The sequence below is a fragment of the Condylostylus longicornis genome, unplaced genomic scaffold (assembly GCF_029603195.1).
Source record: "Condylostylus longicornis isolate FDR11 unplaced genomic scaffold, ASM2960319v2 ptg000063l, whole genome shotgun sequence".
Taxonomy (NCBI): Eukaryota; Metazoa; Arthropoda; class Insecta; order Diptera; family Dolichopodidae; genus Condylostylus; species Condylostylus longicornis.
This window is the reverse complement of record NW_026578031.1, coordinates 39,724-60,819: the sequence shown is the minus strand read 5'-3', so window position 1 is coordinate 60,819 and position 21,096 is coordinate 39,724. Positions and strand designations below refer to the sequence as shown.

Here is a 21,096-nt window from a genome sequence, read left to right as displayed (position 1 = left end):
TAAAGCAAATGAAACTAATTAGATGTTTAATAGAAACTATACAAAAGTATTCTTATGAATTGTTTAATTTTATGCGTTAATATCTATTTTATTAAATAAATATGTTTTTAGAATATATTTTCCTAAATTTTTTTCAAAATATTTGTCCAAATTACTTAAGTTTAAAAACTTTAAGCAATTTATAGAATTTTTTTAAAATACTTAATTCAAATTTAATAAAATCAATTTTTTACCGTAGAAATTTGCAGTTTTATCCTTTTTATACTTACTTTACATTTCCTTAAAAATGGTTAAGTATTTAAATAATATTTTGAATAAAACCAATGTCAACGTTATTTGATTTTCATGTTTTTGTATTTACGACCTTTAAATTAAACATTATGTGAATAGATATATAATAAATTAGTTTATAATTAATTGAATACACAATAGATACACAATACTTTTTTAATTTTTTCTTTATGGTTGTTCATTATTTGGCTTATTCTCTTTTACTAAAGCTAATAATTGAGTCATTAATAATGCTTGTATTTTATCAAAAGGGTCCATAAATCCCCTTTGCATCCACTTTGGTATAGTTGTTCTAGCATGACTAAAACCTAATTTATTTAGAATATAATCTATTCCATATGGCTCTATTGATTTTCCAGCCCATGATAAAAGTCTAACAGTAGGTTCTAAATGCCAGGTTTTACATTCAAAATGACGCCAATCACGTACAAATGATTCTAAATCTAAATCTTGTTCCATTTTTTTACTTCCATTTTGCTGTTGTGAAGTGTTCAATGACTTATTTTCTTCTAATGATGTCTGAGTTTGTAATGTCGAATTTAAAGTTGTGTTATTTCCATTTACTACTGTTGAACCATTTGAAAGTTTGCTTACTTGTGATATGTTCGGGGATGTTGTTTTAGCATTCTGAGCTTCAATCTATTAACAAATCAAAGTTACATATTTTTTGATTAAAAAATTATTGAAACTTACCACTTTTTCTTTTTCCTTAACATACGATGTAATTAAATCGTGTAAGAAGAAAAAAGCATCTGCATCAACAGTAACAAAAATGTGATCATCAAATTCGGTTATAAAACTGCATAAAACAATCGGTTTTTCGTCTGGTTAAAAGTAAAATTTATTTTAATTTTTTTAAGATAATTTATTACTATTTGATAAAAGTACCTGTAAGAAGGGGAATAGTTGCACCCTGTTTGTGTTCCGTTTTGAAATGACATTGTAAGCTTGGCAGAGCAAAAATAACCTCTCTATTGTGATTATGATCCTGAGCTTTAGAAGGTATTGAGCTTGACGTTCTGACTCTTTCAATAGAATTCGTAGCAATTTCTTTTTCTTTTTCTAATATAGGAAAACGATCTACCGCTGAAATAATTATAAAGTTTGTATAAAAGAAATTTTTATTAGAATGTAAATATACCATCAATTTCACTATTTGCAAATGCATACTGAAACCATTCATGCAAATTTTTGAATTGCGGAGGAAATATTACATTTCTTGTTATTCTACTAACGATTGCCATAGAGTGATTTTGAGGAGTTTTATTTGTCTCGCCCAAATTGAATGTCAAGGTCTGCGTAGCCTTAATATCACCAGTATCATTTATAAGTCGTGCTTCAGTTACATAATTTATGCAAGGTTCTTTTAAACTAAATAAAGCCCAACATTTTGACTGCAAATATGTAATTTTTAATAAATAAATAAATTTTTGGTTTTTTTTTTGATATCCACCTTAAAATTAATGCCATGAAAACAGGCTAAGGATATGTTACTACCACGTAATTCAACTGTCCCTCCAAGTACATTTTCTCGCTCTAGGAGACTTGATGATAAAGATAACAACTTTAGGCCTTTAGATAATGCCAGCGGTTTTTGCCAATGTCTGTGATGACTACCTTCTGTGTTAAAATTACTTGAGTCGATATTATTTTGCTCACTTGTAAATTTCTCCTTCTTCCTCATATGCTTAAATTCAAAATTAAGTTTATATAACATATAGTTTTGCCTTAGTAACATATAGGTGTATAAAAACTAACCTTTTTCTTTAAGCTCGCATTTCTATCACTTTCTTTAGATTCCAAAATCGAAAAAACGCGTTTCGAGGATTTAAATTGTTGTGAAAAGAATTCTTCAAGTTTGTTGTACATTTTTAAAATGTCTGCTGTTGTTGATTTTGATATCATTATTTGAAGCTGAATTTCATCGGATAAAAGGGCAAAACAAAACAGATCTAAAATATTTATTTGCTTTAAAAGAAGAATAGTACGTTACCTGATCCCATGAAACATCACTATGGAAAAATATAATCGCATTTTTAGTGAGTTTTCTTATTGTTTCGCTTGTTTTCCACTCATCATGCATCGAAATTGAAAAACTGCTTATACGAGTCATTAGGACGCTGGTGCCCATATAATCTAGTCTCAGTTCCAGCGCTTTTAAATTTAAACCAACAGTATGGTTCGGCTCCAGACCTACCTGTTCTTTTATTCGAATTTGTTTATCAATCTGACTAAGCTCGAAATTGCCGCCAACTATACCCCCCTTTGCATCTAATGACGAACCTCCCAAATGTATGCCGATTCTCATATTTTTATAACCAGAACTCATAATATTTAGTCGACCATCGCTTTGAAAATCTTTTGTAAGCCACACCTAACATGAACAAAGTTTTAAGAATAAATAAAAATGAATATGTTTCTCTAAAGGATACTTACAACATTGCCCATAACATTTCCCATATTCATTTGAACATTTAATTTAGTAAAATTGATTCCAAATAGAACGAGTGTCTCCCAAGCAGCGGCTTGATTTTGTTCATTACCAGTGTTGTCAACCTCATTTTTAGGCTTCAAAAATATCTTACTAGCATCAAATTGAGCAATTCTTAGATTAGATTTGTCAGTTGTAGCGATGTTATTTGCTGCATTGTAATGTTCATTGAAATCGGAATTCAATTTTTTTTGCATTGGTTTTATTTCCGTTTGCCCACTTAAATCGCCTAAAAATAATCTTCGCATTATTCTGCGTCTATACCATGCTTTAGGAAAAGCTAAAATTTCAGTAAGTCGTCTCATATCATATTTGAATGAAGCGCTTCCAATATCTACGATAGTGGAAAAACGTATTACAGCTTTAGAGAGCGAATCATTTCCAACTCGTTTTGATGAGATCAAATCGGTATAAAGTTTCCGACGTCGATTCAAGTGGAATTTCACAAATTCTACATTAATACTCAATGAATTTTTTCGTTCTGCATCATTCAATGGATATAGTTTCGCATCTTTATATCCAGATTTTTTACCTCCATAAGGATGAAATATATAAACATTAAAATCAGCCAGGCATCCAGTAACACTAGAAAAAAATATTTAAAAAAATTAAAAATGTTTTATGTATAAGAACCCATCAAATACCTTAAACCACCTGAAGCATTCTTTTCTAAACTTTTTGTTGAATCATTCTCATCTTGTCGTTTAGAACTAAATACTATATCTAAACTTGGTAATTGAAGCATACATTCTACTCGAGAAACAGGGAGACATGAAAATCGGAAAGTTGATGGCTGCATGTGAAAGTATACAATCACATCAACTGGGAAAGAAGCATAGACTACATAATTATCAGGCAGTAAATCAATATTCATGCCCTGTGTCGCGGAAGTTATATTACTTTCAGACTTTGTTGAAATAGGCTCTAAAGTTTCTTCTAAAAATTGAAGAATATGGGGCGATATTGTTGTTTCTTCTGGTATACTTTGCAATATAATCCATGCTGATAAAAATGCCCTTTTATTTCCCATTCTTCTATTCGAAACTGCAGATATATCAAGATTATCTGGTATTAAGTAGTTTAGAGAGTCGTCATGAACAGTGGTTGATTGATATTGCAATTTAACATCCAAACCGGGAATATGAAAAATTGTTAAATCCAGTGGAAATGGATTATTATATCTTAATTTGCTTTTTTCACGTTTTCTTGAAGGTAACGGACTACTCCAATCGTTACCGATGCTGCGCTCTCGTTTATGATATTTAATATTAATTCCAGTTGAAGAATCCTTTTCGTTGTTGTTTCTTTTTGTATGAAGAACGCATTTACCAGAATTTACTAACACTTTAACATCTAATTCAAAATCTATGCTGGGTTCCTTTTGTTGCGATTTTTTCTTAATGTCGGGAGGAGTAACAATATTATTTGCTAAGTCGTCTGAAGAAGCCCAAACTATATCATTTTCTGTTAATTCTGAGTCAAAGTTTGTATTTGGTAAAGAAGTTTGCCTAAAAATTAAAAACACGAAAATGTTAAAAAAAAAATGGATTTTAAGTAATTTTACCTTAAAGCCGCAGATAAAGTTGGTCTTCCTGCGCTTTTCGTACTTCTAAGAGAGTTATTCCAAGCATCGCAACTTCGAAGGGAAGTTGGAAGATCAGACAATTCACTTTGTTCTAATTTCTTATTAGAACCATCTTCATCTATGTCAGTTATTGTAGATGGCGATGTAAAAGATGGTTGTTTACTGCTCGTGTTGATCATTGAATATCGCATTGATGGCCTTTTCCATTTCTAAATAGTAAAATAATATTATTTATAACTTCTAGCTGAATATTATAATTTAACAAGTTTACTTGAATGATGTCCCTTCTAAAGTATTTGTAACACAAGGCTTGTAATTCTTGAAGTCTTCTTTCTTCATGCGAAACTGTATTATGTGAAGCTCCCAGTGTTCTTAAATCATTAATTATTTTCAACTGCTCAGTCATTTCTCTTTCCATCATTATTGATCTTTTCTTTGAATCAATTCTTGGATCAAAAAGAAAAGCTGGTAAATTTTCCAAATCATGTTTTTTCTAAAATATCAAAGTTATTTTTTTTTTATTTATTGATATCGAAATTTGATAATTTTAACCTGCTGAGCGTTGGAATCAGTATTTTCACTATCAGGACTCTCTAATGTATTTAGGTCATCATCTTCAAAGCCGCTCAAAGTTGTTAGCGTATGACCAAGTGACGATAATTGTTTTCCAATATTTGTGTCTAAATGTATATCAACCCCCTCCATTTGCCATTTTACATTTAAAAACCATTTCGCATTTTCTAGCAAAATAAAAATACATAGATATAATGGTTAATTTAATTCAACATTTAGAAATAATCACCATTTTTTTTTGTTGCAATAGTTCTAGAACAGACTTCGCAAGTGCCCTCTGAAACAACACACAGATTCATAATGCAACCTTCATTCATATTGGGTTTCCAATCGTCTAGTGTTGTTTCAAAGTCATCAGCAAAACGCAAACATAAACCTGAAAATTTCCCCTTTGACACCAATGAACCAGAATTACAAGCTGATATAATAATATCTTCCAAAGTAATTACGACAGCGCCTTTAGCTTCGAAATCTTGATATGATCTAGAAGTCCAAGATTCTGGATTAAGTGGTAAACACAATCCCAAGTCTTCGATGGTCAATTGTAAAAATAACATGGACAAGTTTGAAACCGCAATATTTCCTAATTGTCCGAAAGCTGCTTTTTCATACGTCTTTAAAACCAAAAATAATATATAAGATGTAAAAAAAATTAAGTAAGAAAAATAAATTTACATTCTGGTCTAAAACAGGCAAATCATAATTTAGATTAGCTCGTTTTTCTGCCCAATACTCATAAGCGTTCTTGTAATTTAGCCAAACAAGAATTGCTTTGTCTACGGCTACTGGCTGAATATAAATAAGTGGACGCTTTAAAGTCAACAATATCAATTCTTTATCCTCTCTTAACAATTCATCTTGGAAGGCATTTCTCAAAGCAATTGTTGTATGAAAGAATGCATATTGCTGGAACTCGGGTTCGGCTTCATCAAAAATAATATTTTTTATAATTTGTCCAAGAGATAAATCAAAATTTATATGAGCTTTGCCAAATAATTTTCTTTCATGTCCTTCACCAACATTTTTAACGCGATTCGAAAGGTGTAATTCAAGAGTTCCCGTTTCAAAACGAACGGCAGATGAACAAGGTGTAGTTGCAGTTAACTGAATTCGCTGCATTGTAAAAGGTAAAATAAAAAAAATAAAAAAGAAATTAAAATAATTTTTTAAAAAAACTTAATAACTAAAAAAAACCAACCTTCATACTTATGTTAAGAGAAAATAAAATTCTTTTAACTGAAGAAACCTGATAACTGTGTGAGTCTTCTAACCATATAGGTACAGGTTTTTCTCCACCGTAAACTTTTTGTATTACTTCGTTCACTTCCTTCATGAAAACTTTTTGTACAAACACCAAATGATTAAGTAAATCAGTTGTTAAACATCTTTCGAACTCCCCTATTTCACATTGAGCATTAACGTAACTGCCTTTTCGCAATACGATTCCATCAATTTCCATATCCTAAAACAAAATTTATATGTGTAATATCAATACATAATTATGTAAAGTAATATTCAATACCTCGCTTTGATTTTCAGGAATATATTCTGCGACAACGTGAATTGGAGGTAAAGCTATACACGCTTCAGCTGGGAGGTTTGCTTCGAGACTCTGTAAAAACACAATTTTAAGGTGAAAAAAATTATAATTCGTAAATAAAAATACTTGTATTTTTGTAGAAAAACTTAAGGTATGTGTCGGCAAATCGATGGAAAATTTTGCTTTACTTCCCGTTACACCATTTGAATTGACATGATTCATTTTGTACTGTGCTTGAAGTGATGGCAATAATGCCGCATTAATAGAGAGACTCTGTTAAATAACGAAACATAATTTTCATAATTTTTAACTTGATTCATTACGATGTTTAATGAAAAAATATATTAACATACTTGTAATAAAATATTAAACTGCATCACTAATGGTTGTAACAGAGTATTTTGATTAGACGCACTTTTTGAAACCTGATAAAATCCTTTCTGTTGATTTTTCTCTTTAGTATCAGGCGCACGAAATGGAGATTCTGGATCTTCCGTTCCTTTGTGTGAAGCTCGTGATGAATTACGACCAACTCGAAGCTCCTATATATATCAAATCAAAATATAGATTTTTAATTGAATTGATTCATAATTTAATTAATTCAAAGCGTTACTTGTAATGTAGAAGATAGCTGTTTTGAACTCCTAGTCATCATACCATGCAAAGCAACTGGATGTTGCGGAATATCAATATTAACTGGACCAACTGATAACAAACCACTATTTTTATCTTTTCCTTTTTTGGTTACACTTGAATATAGTGTTTGACTTTTTCCAATTATTATTTTAACAACAGTTCTTGTTTATAAAAAATTAAAAATTGAAAGATGTTTTATATTCTTTCTTACATAAGTAAAATGAAATAATTACTGTTGATTTGGAGTGACACCTTCAAGTAAAACAATCATTGCTCTTCCGACTTGACCTGTTAGTGAACCTGAAAAATTAAATATAAACAATATTCAAATAGAATTTCATGTTTTATGTACAATTTTTAAAATATTGTTATTATCGTTAAAAATGATGAATCCCCTACAAACTTACATTCCAATGAAGAAATCGGTCTGGTTTTTTTTCTCCATGTAAAACTACTGTTAAAAGTAGTAATCTCAGCTTCAAGCTATCATTTAATAGAAAAAAATAAGTCTTAAAATACTTTTTTATATTTTCTGAATAAATTCTTAATTAACTTTAAACAATAATAATTAAATTTACTATAAATAAATTATCTTTGAATTTAAAAGCAAATTTTAAACCTTTAATCCACTTAGCGTTGCTAAAAGTCTTGTTTTATGTATTTTTGCTACACCAAATATTGCAATTCTTGTCTTTTCCGGGAGTTGATTTTCTTTTAAAATTGCAAAAGAATAAATTAATTATATAGGTGAATATTAATTTTCTAACTTATTTTAAAAGCTTAATATGGCAATATTTGGAAATTCAGATAAATTTAATAAAAATTTAATATTTTACTTTTAGAAACTGGAGCATTAACTGAACTACTTTCTTCATCCATTTTATTATTAGGTTTAGTCTGTATCTTTTGATTCTTAGTGCTTTCAACGGCATCTGTAGAAAACGAAGGCCTAAAAAGTAAGAATTCTAGAACTAATAATTTTACATTGAAATTTACAAATTACCTGTGAATTCTTTTTGTTTCTGGCATTGATCCATATAATTCAAGCAAATGGTAAATAGTTTTCCAGCAATTTGGTATTTCTACAGGTTGATAAATGATTCCAGTTGTAATATTTGTGTTATGTATAGGAACATGATCTTTAAATTAGATGGATACATTAATACATGTTTTTCTTTTTTTTTATAATATTATATTTTTTAAAATGTTACCAGCATTAAATCCTCTTGATTCTAGCGATAACTTTGAATTATTATAATTCTCAGGATGTTCTTGCAATGGTGATATTTTAGATTCATTTAAATTTGTATAGCCTAGCGATATTTAAAAATCAATAGCATTGAGAAATAATAGAATATACCTAATTTTAAATAGATATTTAGAAGTAATAGAATATACCTAATTTTCCTTTCACTGATTTACCAGTCGAACGTAATTTTTGAGCAAAACTTTGGGGACGTGGTTTAACTTGTGGTGATGGTGTATGGTGATGATGTTGTGAAAGAAAAGAACGTGGTTGTTGCATTGACCTACAATTTTTTTATTAAGTAATATTTTGTTTTGATATGTTTTATATTATTTGAAAATTTTCTATACTTATTATTAATCCTTGTAAATATACTCGAGTCATAAACTTTGTCATTTCCAAAAATTCTTGTATTATCTGGTGGTACTGTCATATAATATGGAATTTCATATACATCACCATCTAAAATTAATTTATTTCTTGTTTGTGCAAAATAAATTTAAATTTCAAAAGTTATATTTACCGTTTCCTATATTAATGTCTGTTTTAATATTATTTTTTCTATATATGGCCAGTTCAGGTTGCTCATGGAATTTATTTTGAGCATCTTTAACATTTTGATACATATTCGATATTTGATTCAATAGTCGTAATAAAGGCATATTTACCTTAAAAATATTTGTAACAAATTAAAATTTAAAAAAATTTTAAGTATTGAAAATAACTATTAGGTACCTGTTGTGATATGAATCTTATATTTAAACTAAAATTTACTATAGTACTAGCATGTTTTTTCAACTGCCTTCTTGATATATAGATATAGGGTTTGCTTTGATCTATTTTTCCATCTGATATTTTAAAAACTTCTAAATCTATACCAACTTTTTCACAAAGAAAAGATGGAGCATCCATAATAATTGATTTCTTGCAACTCTTTTTACCACCATTCTTACTTTTACTTTGATTTTCGCCTAATTCACTTACTACAATATCGACACGAATAGAATCAAATGTACCAATTAATGATACATTTGTACCAAAATTTTCCAACGTCGATATATCTAAAATTATAAAATGAATATGTAAGTGTTAATTTTAAAATATCTCCTCATTTGACTTCATTATAATGGAATTTTTTTACTTACCAGTAGCATTAACTTTATTTAACATTTGTTGTGGCATTACACCCAAACATGTAAGAAGTGGCTCAAAAATCAAATGTGCATCTAATAATTTAATTGAATCTTGCTTGTACTCATGCGATTGAAGTGCATTTGTAGCTTTTCTTACAGGAGGATGATGTATAAATTCCTACACAAAAATAATGTTAATATACCGTTTAATTAAATAAAAATTAATTCATTTTATAAAAACCTTTTTATGAAAATTTTCTTGTTGTTTCGCCATCCATGTATAAATATCTTCTTTTTGGTTTTCCGCATACAATATTTTATTAAGGGAATTCAAAGAGCTTGTTGAATCGTCCTGAAGTGCGCCATATTCTGTTAAAAAAAATGTGTTTAAAATCTTCAATTATTCAATACGGAATTAAGAATTTTAAATTGATAAAAATCATTTAAAAACGGTATTTACCAATTTCTGCATGCTGCTTATCAACTAAGCCAGATATAATTGGAATCATTTGAATGCTATTAAAAGTATTTAAATAATTGAGTTTTTATTGGAATATATAAAGTTAACAAACTAAATAAAGGTTTTGTTTTGGTAAGAAAAAATAAATACATTTCTTACTTTCTTCTTAGTCCATGTAAGTTTGGTGATGTTAAAGTTTCAGTTGAAGTTTTCCCAGGCTCCGGGGTACCAAATTTAAGTCTTTCATTACCTAACAAAAGTGTATTTTCTGTTTCTTCTAAAATTTCCACTGGAATTATAGGTTCAATATTTTCTACATCACCATCACATTCACCATCTTCATTTTCTTCATCAATTTGCTCAAATGCTAATGGTACATCAGATCTAAATAATTTATTTTTGTATTGATGTTCAAATAAAATGGGATTATAAAGCATATTTTTCCATTGGCGACACAGTACAATGACTCCCTAGATAAAGTTTAAAAAACTAAGAGTTATAAAATTTACAAGTTAAATACGAACGATTATTTACTTGTCTAAGAACATTTAAATGAGGAATATCACTTTGTTTGAAGTTTGACTCAAAGTTTTTAGCACCTTCGTCCAACATAAATTTTTGCATTATAGTGCATAATTGACAACTTGGGTCTTCTTGTAGAGTTTTTGAAAGCAATGTATACATATTTGGGTAACGACTCTGCAAGATCAATAATTATTTTAAACTCAAAATATTGTAAAAATAACATTCACTACTTTTTTTATTTTTTGTTTTCTTTGAAATTTATCATTATCTAGAGCATCTGCCATTAAACATGCCGTGATAGCAGTGTATCGTGTGTGAACAGACCTTGAAAGAGATATTATTTTCATAGTCAAACGATTGCATGGATTCATCCAGGCTGTTATAGCTGGGGAGGCTGTACTTAAAAGATTCCAATCCAATCTAAAAGGAATAAAATATAAATGCCTTATATTTGAGATAATTAAAACAAAACGTAAAGTACCTCGTAAAATCAATTTTTCTTGTAATAGGAACACATGGCGGAGCAGCGAAATTAAACCAAATGGATTTTAATTCGATTATGCAGGAAGATGTTTTGTCATTTTGATTGCCATTTGCGTGTGGTTTTTCAGATTCTGTTGAGACATCCTTTAACTCATCTGATTCTGGGTCAGCATCATTAGCTGCTTTATTCGACTGTTTTATTTTGTTATCTAATAAAGCGGAAATAATTAAAATTCTTTAATCGACATTTAAAACAATTTTTTACCGTCTTCGCCCATTACTATAATGTGTTCTAACGCATGAGTTATTCTTTCTTTAGGAGTTTTCGGTGTAGGAGGTTTTTTTTGCAATATTCTCCAAGCAAATTCAGGTTTCAAACTTATATTAGAATTATCAGTTTCCAATGATTCATTTGCATTGGGATTTTGTGAATTATAATTTTTTTGGTTTGACTTGTCGGACATATTTACGTGTTCGTTAGAATTTTCCGATTTTTCATAATGAGATTTTTTTATCATTTTAACACTTAACCTTTCCAGACCACATTCAAACATTATAAATCCTATATCATCATCTTGATTGTCTGGCATTTTCACACAAGAAAATGATGTTTTACTTTTGTACTCAGGAATAGCTGTTATAATTGCCTGAGAGCTCTAAAAATAAATTTGTTACTTCATTTAAAAGAACAATGAATGTTATTTTTTAATTTATTTAATTACTTGGCTTTTATTAGATTCATTTTTCAGTCGCCTTAATTGAATATGTGTACTTGCTACATCTAGTGCAATCACAAGCTCTTCCAATTGTTTTTCTGATGTTTCTATTAATATCGGCTCTCCTGCAATATTGTCTGGCCTAGCCTGACTTGATAATTGTGCTAGAAAAGCTTTTGTTCCTCTCATTATTCCTGATTTTTTAGTTTGATTTTCGGATTTTATGGTTTTTTGTATATAAATATTTTGCATAGAAGCTTTATTAGTTTTTGCTAAGTGAAATTTGGCTGATATTCCTTGTATATAAAATGCTAATAATGACACACAGCTTAGTTCCTGCAATAGTTTTGGATGACAAAATATTGAATTTTTTATACTATTATTTATACTTGTATGTTATCCAACTTCGTAAGTGATGTCCTTTCACTTACAACTGATGCTTGAAGCATATTGACTGAAACTTTTGGTATTATAAAAAGCCCCTGAATTTTTGAAGTAATACTTTCTTTATAAACATCACTTAGAACTGAATCTCTAGGTGTTTGCTGTACATTTTCAGTGCCTTTCTGATTTGAATTAATCTAAAAATGAATTTGTACAAACAAATTTTGGTTTAATAAAATCTTGGTTTTTCCAAAAAAATCTAACAAAATATAATATAATATTTACTTGAGACCAGTGGCTTAAGCTTTCATCACTTTTTAGAATGTTATCATTTTGCACTCTATTCATACATGAGTAGTGCATAGAATTAATAACTGTTAAAGGATGCATTGAAGATAGAGATGGTATAACTGTTTCAATGATTCTGAACATAAAAATGTTGTATTATCTAATAATCATCTATCACAATGCAGTTAACTATTTCATTACCTTTGAATACCTTCCAATAGCAGTGGTGTCATTAGGACGTTACACTGCCCTTTCATTCGCATGACAATGGAAACGCAGGAAGCTACGGATTCGCTTTGAAAATCTAGGAATTCACTATCTTCGCCATCACAATCTTCATTTGTTTTACTCAACATTACACTTGGGTCCCATGGATGGGGTTTCAAACCTTCGTTCATATTTTGTTGGTACGCATTATCATAATTCAAATCAACTTTCGGTAACATTTTTATTTCTTTCCAATTATTTAGTAATTCAAATTTAGGAAACATTTTGGCGCCAATATATGCCAATTCACCGTTTTCGTTTTCATGATAAAGCGGTAAAGATAAAGCATCTGCACCAAATGGAAATGAACATGTGCTCCAATTATTGCACGTAAGCTAAAAAATCCAAAAAATATTAATTCCCAAACAAATTTACATAAATTATGAAAAAGATTGTTACCAAAGCTAAATGATTCAAATAACTTTCCATTAAAAGTTGAGATTCGAATATTGAACGGTTCATTTGTATATGTGAGTTCGATAACGCTACATCCTCTTGTGAAGACATAGCCGATATAAATGAATTTGTTGAAAATGAAGGGCTTTCTGAAGAATTTCCGGCGTGGGTGTTAATCTTAAATAGAAAACATAAAAGATGTAAACTAAAATCAATTTGTAAAATTTAATTTTGTACTAATTCTATGTTGCTTCCACTAATTCTATTATAATTATGTTTGGAATCTCGTCTCTTAAATTCTGTATCTGATTTACATGTTGCATAATATGGCCTGTGACTGCTGCAAATGATTTTTTTTTTAAAAAAGGGTTTAAAATAAACTTAGTAAATCTTACTACATGTTATTAGAAAATGGTTCAATTGGCGAATTAAATGTATTACTTCCGGCTTGAAAGTTACTTTGAATATCTTCCTCAGCTGAGAAAAAAATTTCTGACGGACAATCTGATGTGATAGATGCTGTAAAAGGGGCATTAGTTTTTTCGTACTCCTCCCCTGAATTTACATTTAATTGAGTAGTTTCAAAATGTAAAGGATTTGTTTGAGGAGCTGAGTGAGACATTATATTGGGTACCTGAAAAAAATTTGCATAACAAAATAGATTTTTCATTCGGACGAGTAAATGATTACTTCTAAATCTTCTGAAAAATCAATTTCACAAGTTAATCTCGAATCAGATGCACTTGTTTTAGGAACAGAATATTGAATGGATTCTGGGGTTTTTGTCGCTAATGTACTGTGACTTGTCGATGTTTGCCAATCCTTCCGGGTTATCTTTTTTGATGGACTTTCTAACAATCGGGAATATGGCACTTCATATTGATTTTGCCTAAAAAAATTACAATAAATGTAAAACTTTTTTTTTAAGAAAATTGAGGTTTTACTTGACAGCATTATTAATCACAGAATTGTATTTTACAGTACTTGTCGCAGGCGGAACCGAGGATTCTCTGTTTCTTTTACTATTTATGTGCACAGCTTTTTTGTGAGGATCAATTTCAGATAAACTGTACTTTTGATCATGCAGTATTTCAAGATTGTAAGTTTCGTTATTGTCACAAAGAATGACAGGGCGTAAACTATACGGTGGCGTATGAAATACTAATTTTCCTTTATGTAAAATACTTTCACCGAAACCAACCTCCTTAGACTTGTTCAGTATGCTAAAATAAATTCAATATTAAGACAAAACTTTATATTGTATAAGAATAACTAACTGGAACTTCGCTATATTAATGTTATCTCTAATATCCTGACTGCTTGGTTTAAAAAATTTAGATCCATTCCTATTTGTTCCGAAAAAGGCGCATCCTCCAATACAGCCACACCTCATAGAATTCGATTTCGAACCGTTGAACCCATTCCACAAGAACCATAACTTTTTCAAACGCTGATCATGTTCTTTTAGAAAACTAAAGGAAAAAAAAATCATTATTTTTTGTTCAAACATGTTGCAAATTTGTACTTATGTTGTAGCTCATGTAATTTATGATCTGGAAAGGGCAAAGCTGATGCTCCTTCAAACAATATGGGACCAAAAGATGAGTAACCAACTTCAATCCAATGATCTTGATTGAATATCTGATGCGCATCTTCTAAATTAATGTTTTTGTCTGAAATGTCATCCTTCAAATTTTTAGTAAGATTTTCTTTGTTTTTTATATTATTCCTTAAACTAGAATCTCTTTTTCTCTTAAATTCAGTCGAATTCAGTTCTTCTTCTCCTAAATCATATATATTTATCGGTTTTGAGCTTTTCCTGCCTACGTTATAGCAAATAAATTAAGAATTATTATCTTCTTATATGCAATTCAATAGGTATAACAAACCATTATAATTATGGGAGTAGTTTTTATTATTTTGCAAAAATAAGCGAATTAACACATAAGGAAGTAGACCAGTAACTCCAAGCTTTACTTTTTGTCCATGCAAATTGCACATTGACAAACGAACTGGTGAAATCTGAGGTAAAAAAATCTTATTTGAAAATTTCCATCAAAATTTTCTATTTTTATTACCCATGTATGTAAAGCAGTTCCACCTTCAATTAAATACATATCAATAGCGTCGATGGAAACTCTCGTCATTTTATATTTGATTTCTTCTGAAGATGGACACTTGTATTTTGTAATACCTTTTATTTTAGGGCAACTTTTATTTAAATTTCCATGATAACATAATTGCTCATTTTTGGGTGATTTGACGCAGTTTTCAGGATCTACAGTTAATAGAATAAATGTTTCTAGACCAGAGATGACTTGAAGCAACTGCAATCAAATATTATTCAAAAAACGATTACCATACAAAAAAAAATTTAATTACTTGGGCAGCAGTAAGCTTTGCTTGTATTTTTCCTAATTGGATTTCCAGCAACCAAGCATATTCCAACGTTTCATCATCCAAACTTCGTCCTTCATTACTGAACATTGCATGACCTCGAATCTAGACGTAAGAATTATTGCTTATTTTGTATAAAAGAAATGTAATTAAATAAATAAAATATTTTACCTGCAAAGCAGACATCATAATGTGACCTTGTTTAATATGTTTTTCCTGATTAGATCGAATTATGTTATCCAACGAAATTAAATAAGACGGACTAACGAGGACCTGTAATTCCGTTTCAGTATATCGCTTTTTCATCTCAAAACCAAGCCTTTCAATTAATATAACTGGACAAGGAGGATCTGTTTCAGTGCAATTCTACATAGAAATTTTATAACATTTATTTTTTATAAGTGTAAAAATCATAATATTACTTTAACTAAATGAGCTTGAATATCATGTATTGTTAAAGAAACTACAACTTCAAGGGGCCTATAATATCGAGGATCAAAACATTTTTGTTTTTCATCGGGCCCAATAACGTTAGGAACAGGATTTTTATTTTGACCATCTTTTAGAATACTAATATCCTTATTATTATACTCCATTCCTATTGAAGCTTTGAAATTTGAGTTTGATTGTTCCATATCAGAGAAGTTTTGATCGTCTCCAAATATATTTTCCTGTAAATAAACCAAATAATTTTTCATATAAAATAAAAAAAAATCAACCGCGCAATGAACCTTTAAATGAATAAAGTTTCTCAAAACACTTCCGTATGCTAACAAAACTGACGGCCCAATTTCTATTTCCACAGTAACTTCATCTGCTGGTAGAGTAGTTGGGTCAAATTTAAAAGATTCATTCTGAATATTAACAAAACTAAATATATTTAAAAAAATATATAGGTAATAAGTTTATACCATAGCCCAATTCATTACAGGAGATTTTTTTAATTTAGGTATTCTAATGGGACTCAATAAAATCTCTTCCTTTTCTGGCGTTGTTATGTCTGCTTGTGCTTGAGGTCCAACTGGTGGCATTGGATGATATACGTAAAGAATTGATATTGCTACTATCGGGGCCGACCAAAAATCTACCCATCCGACACTACAAAAATTCTTTGAATATAGGAATATCAATTGATTTTAAATTGTTATACCTTCTTTGACATACGCGTTGCCATTTACGTGGATACAAATCTGAGCGTTTTTTTATTTTCCCACTTCGAGTAAGAATTTTGCAATTTTGATCTATTGCTATAACAATTGGCCTTGAAGTTGAAACTTCTGGGAGATACAATTTCAGATCTAAGCCTTCACCATGAATCCAAAATTTAATAGGAACCTTTTCTGGTAGAAAATCGTCAAATGGTAAAGAAAAACTTAAATCAAACAAATCTCCACAAAATGCTATGTGATTATTTTCTTGATTTGTACTTGAGCAATCTATCCAATTATATTCATTGCTCAAAGTTATTAACTCAAAATCTTTTAAAAGTATAGTGAATTTGCAAACATATGGTACAAAAGTCAAAATATCGGGACGAGCTTTAGAACTCCAGTCTTCTATTAAATCCTACAAAATTAAAACAAAAATTATTTATAGAATCCTCAATAGAATCGTTTTCAGGATAAAACTCACCTGGAAGAAAGACTTATGTTTATACACTAAAAAGGCTGTAGCTTTACATCCTGTAAGGTTCACAATCCAGTCTTGCGCATCATTCCACTTACATGGATAGTGAATTTTAACTTTGTATTCGAGAGATTCAAATTCAGCTAAACTTCGATATTGTAAGCTTGTAGTCGCTTCAGCGTGTAATAATTGGCCGGCTACAGCCGTTGTATATCCATTGTTTTGGGTTACCCATGGTATTGTTACTTCAACATAAGAGCCGGGTCCAATAGTAACGTGCATTGCATTGGTTTCTTTGTCTTTTGAAAATAATATATCAATAGTTGCTTCATTTAAGGTGCAAAGGGTAATATCAAAAGATTGATACATTCGAAGTTCCCCAGCTTTTGGCATTGGAGTTGGTTTCATTTTCTGCCAATCACTTGGAAAAAAAAATTTGAATAAATGATCCCTTTGGCGATCTGCCCATGGCCCATAACTGAAATCAGTTCCTTTACCACATTTAATATCAAGTCCCCAAACTGGGGGATCTGGTTCAACTACATCACCATTTGCCAAGGTTAATAATATGGGTTCTTCTGGAACAACACCTAAAAGTAAAAATACAAAATTAAAACCAATGTTATTGTCACTGTAATTATAAATAGTTAACCCGCTTCATCCATATAGAAATACAGCTCTACAATATTAGACATCATTACAACAAAACCTTCTCCCATATATCTTGGGGGCTCATCTACCAGGCCAGTATATTTTGGGCTGGGAGCAAACATCACTTTAGCATTTTCAATTTTTGCTTTTACAAAATGCATAAAATGATCTAATCTGCAAACAGCTGGCTTAGTACTATATGTACAATGTGCTTCTTCTATAGATATAGATAAAGTTGTCGGTGTCAGCCTATTTCCAAAGACGAATCTTCCCTGAAAAGAAATATAAAAAAATCGGTTCCTATTCAAATTTCCAAAATTTATATATTTACACTGCAGATATCTATTTTAATAACTGGAATCAAATCTCTCCATGTCGTTGCTGTCATTGCTTCTGGACGTTTCTTCTTTTTATTTTGATTTGAACTTTTCCTGGTGTTTTCCATATTTAACATTACCTCTTCAATTTTTGCCTTCTCTTCGGAAGAAAAATTTTCAGTCTTAAAGCAAAAAGATTATTTATCTCAATAATCATAAAACTAAAAAATATCTTTTTTAAATACCGGCATTAAAATTGCTGAGGGTAGACCAAAAGTTTTTTCTAGCAAATTATACAAATTAGATCGATTGTAAGTATGAATTTCAAATCCATTCAACTGTACTGAGAGTCGTGTATCAGAATGCGACAAATCTTCTGATACATTTTTAGGTACATAAGATCTCCACCATCGAAAAATAATGTAACCATCCTGAATTCTAATTGAGTAATCAAAATTTATGTACACAATATCTCTAAACATAATTTTTCCCGCTAAGGGATTTAATGATAACGAACCTAAAATTAAAAAATAATTTTTTAAGAATTTAATGATTAAGTATATATATACATTACTTACCAATTTTAAAATAAGCTCCTTTTATAAACCATTTATTAAGAAGTTTTGATATTATTAAACCAATTACACGAGAATTGTAAAATATAATATATATAACCCAAGATAGGCATGCAAAAAGTGAAAAAAGCATCCATAGCTAAAAGTAAAAATAAAATATTTTGCATAATTAATTTATTTTAAAATAATTTTTTTTAATTACTACATAGTTGAATGAAAGCTTTAATATTATTATTAGTATTTGATTTAACATTTTTTTTTGTCAGAAGCTCATAATTTAATTTCCTTCAAAAATAGTCACAAATTGTAACTTTGTATTACTAAGACCTAATAAAAAATATTTTAAGGCTGATTCTAATCTGTATTTGGTTGTTATCTTTGTTATAACTTTATCAATTATGTTATTATTTATTGGATTACAATATCTATTGTAATAAATTCACGATGTTCTAGTTGACCATAATTCCGAATTATTGGAAGCATTTTAGTATATATTTTTTCTTTAATAGGCAAATACGCATTTATGTATTTAATTTTATGTATCTGTCGAAGCTCAATAATTTTAGGGAAAAAATTAAAAAAGTATTAAAGGGCGTTGAAAATTGTTAAAATAAGAATTATTACAAAATATTGAAACCTTTAATAATTTCTTTATATTATTCATTCCGAATTTTAAGTTGAAATAATATAATAGAATTGAAAATTGTAAATTTTTTTCTTAATTGTAGGGTGGTGTACAATGGTATACATAACATATAGAAAATGGGGCCTTACATTTCAATTATTATTAAATTTTGCAAAAATATAAAAAAGTTTAAAGAAATTAATAAAAAACCACTTTGAAGAACGTTTAATTACAAATTATTATTGTACAGGATAAGTAATTAAGTAAAAATTTGGATTCCCCATTGTTCAATTTACCTTGTTTTCATCTAATCCTAAACTTTTAAAAAAGTTACTATCTGTTCCTATAATAGTTATATTGCTCATTTTTTTAATTTTGTTTTTATCTTAAATTATAAATAAATAACAGTAATTGTAGAAATCACATTTTTTTTAACACTAACTAAATTAACAAAACAAAAATATTTTCTTCATTTTTTCTTTATGATTAAAATTGGAATTTCGTTAGCACATAATAGAGTGAATAGCTTATGTTGATATACTGCCAAAGCTGTTAGGAACAATGTTGGAAATGCATTTCAGCAACAAATAATAAACATATCAGCTGTTGATCTTGCGCACAATTTTGTTTACATTTTTATGCAGCTGATTTTCCTCATAAATTTTCTATTTAATAATGTTTTTTTGAATGAAAAATATTTATTTTGATTAATATTAAGGTAATATGAATTAAAAAAAATTCAAAGTAATTATTTTATCATTGAAATTTTTTTGATTTGTTCCAGCTGATGCACAGCTGTTTTAAGAATGACGTCACAAAAATTTTCAAAACAAAACAATATTTACAAACAAAGTCAAAGTAGCATCAAATACCGGCAGAAATAATTTATTTCAGGGTTGTTTTGATTAAAGTATTTGTTCGATGTTTTTAACGTTTTTATATTTGAACCGGATAATTGGTCGTTATTTATATAGACTGGTTTTTTATTGAATAAATCGAGATTTCACTCGATATAAAATATTTTAGAAAATAGTTAAGTATGGAATTTATTAATACTTTTGATACAATTTTCATTCATTTTGATTCATTTTTAGTCATTTCACTTATTTTAAATAGCTTATTTTGGATCTTTAATATACAGCAAAACAAAACATCTCTTCACAAAACGAATATTAAAAAATAACTCATTTAAATTTCTATTCCTGACTTTTCATTCCATTCGTTTATAAAACTGAACTCAACCAACCCGAGTTTATCAGCAAATACAAAAGCAACAGTCATATAAAATATTTACAACAACTTTATGCACTCACACAAATATAAAATTTATTTTTTGTTTAATTATTTTTAAATCGGTTGAGTAAACTTTAATCACAAATGAATGATTTTAGTAGCCACATAAACTTCTACTATTATTCAAGAAAATACAACAACTTTTATTACACATAACAACCCCAATAATATTTTTGCTAGTGCGGAATTTCGATATTGTTAGACATGATATAGCCAAATAGCTTTTGAAGTTCTAGGGCCTCTACCTGAAGCGCTCTACCTGATTTGTGAAATTTGGTTAATAGAGCTTAGCTCTATTTTTGTTACGGACGGATAGACGGGCTGACGAACAGACGGACAGAATTCGACGATGATAAAAAACGTGCACTTATTTCTTCCATTATTTCTTGGTGTTATAAACGGTAAGGCAAATTGATAATCCCCTTCAAACATATGTTCCTATTGGTATAAAAAGAGGATATTTCCTACATTTAGATATAAATATTTTGTAATTGGGTATTTGTTTTAACATTATCAGTGATTAACATTAAAATGAAAAAAAAGTTCAGAGTTGAATGGGTGTATTTCAAAATGTATGCAAAAGTAAAAATTGAATGTG

At 29.2% G+C, this 21,096-nt stretch overlaps 1 protein-coding gene across 2 annotated transcripts; it reads right to left on the bottom strand.

The window, feature by feature from the left end:
* Positions 1–332: 332 nt before the first annotated feature.
* LOC129612211 (bridge-like lipid transfer protein family member 1) lies at positions 333–19,533 on the bottom strand. Of its 2 annotated transcripts, XM_055525730.1 has the most exons (61): positions 19,502–19,533; positions 18,584–18,719; positions 18,251–18,522; positions 18,020–18,187; positions 17,690–17,960; positions 17,044–17,627; positions 16,562–16,977; positions 16,323–16,509; positions 15,834–16,265; positions 15,583–15,777; positions 15,397–15,516; positions 15,093–15,341; positions 14,904–15,036; positions 14,540–14,837; positions 14,292–14,486; positions 13,959–14,237; positions 13,705–13,903; positions 13,410–13,648; positions 13,252–13,354; positions 13,018–13,191; positions 12,553–12,953; positions 12,349–12,487; positions 12,069–12,260; positions 11,686–12,015; positions 11,229–11,619; positions 10,962–11,172; positions 10,711–10,900; positions 10,490–10,654; positions 10,115–10,425; positions 9,956–10,011; positions 9,737–9,864; positions 9,508–9,673; positions 9,098–9,423; positions 8,886–9,030; positions 8,713–8,824; positions 8,515–8,645; positions 8,328–8,429; positions 8,120–8,255; positions 7,953–8,065; positions 7,736–7,827; positions 7,524–7,599; positions 7,350–7,416; positions 7,094–7,277; positions 6,834–7,022; positions 6,607–6,753; positions 6,463–6,552; positions 6,139–6,402; positions 5,616–6,053; positions 5,170–5,554; positions 4,920–5,107; positions 4,639–4,860; positions 4,347–4,576; positions 3,427–4,290; positions 2,728–3,367; positions 2,285–2,665; positions 2,050–2,205; positions 1,745–1,978; positions 1,433–1,685; positions 1,180–1,377; positions 985–1,115; positions 333–930 (listed from the first exon to the last, which is right to left on the bottom strand). In XM_055525730.1, exons 2-61 carry the CDS (start codon positions 18,711–18,713, stop codon positions 460–462), a joined length of 14,289 nt encoding a protein of 4,762 aa, XP_055381705.1. In that variant the 5' UTR covers positions 18,714–18,719; positions 19,502–19,533; the 3' UTR covers positions 333–459. The 2 variants fall into 2 exon arrangements, with proteins under 2 accessions (XP_055381705.1, XP_055381704.1); XM_055525729.1 differs by having other exon boundaries at positions 6,463–6,753.
* Positions 19,534–21,096: the final 1,563 nt, after the last annotated feature.

Excerpts from the sequence above, each read along its gene's own strand:
- LOC129612211 (XM_055525729.1), bottom strand. The coding sequence starts at position 18,713 with ATGCTTTTTTCACTTTTTGCATGCCTATCTTGGGTTATATATATTATA. Across the intron at positions 12,954-13,017 it reads ATTTGAATCATTTAGCTTTG|CTTACGTGCAATAATTGGAG; the intron begins GTAACAATCTTT and ends TGGATTTTTTAG. Across the intron at positions 5,108-5,169 it reads TATTGCAACAAAAAAAAATG|AAAATGCGAAATGGTTTTTA; the intron begins GTGATTATTTCT and ends TTATTTTGCTAG.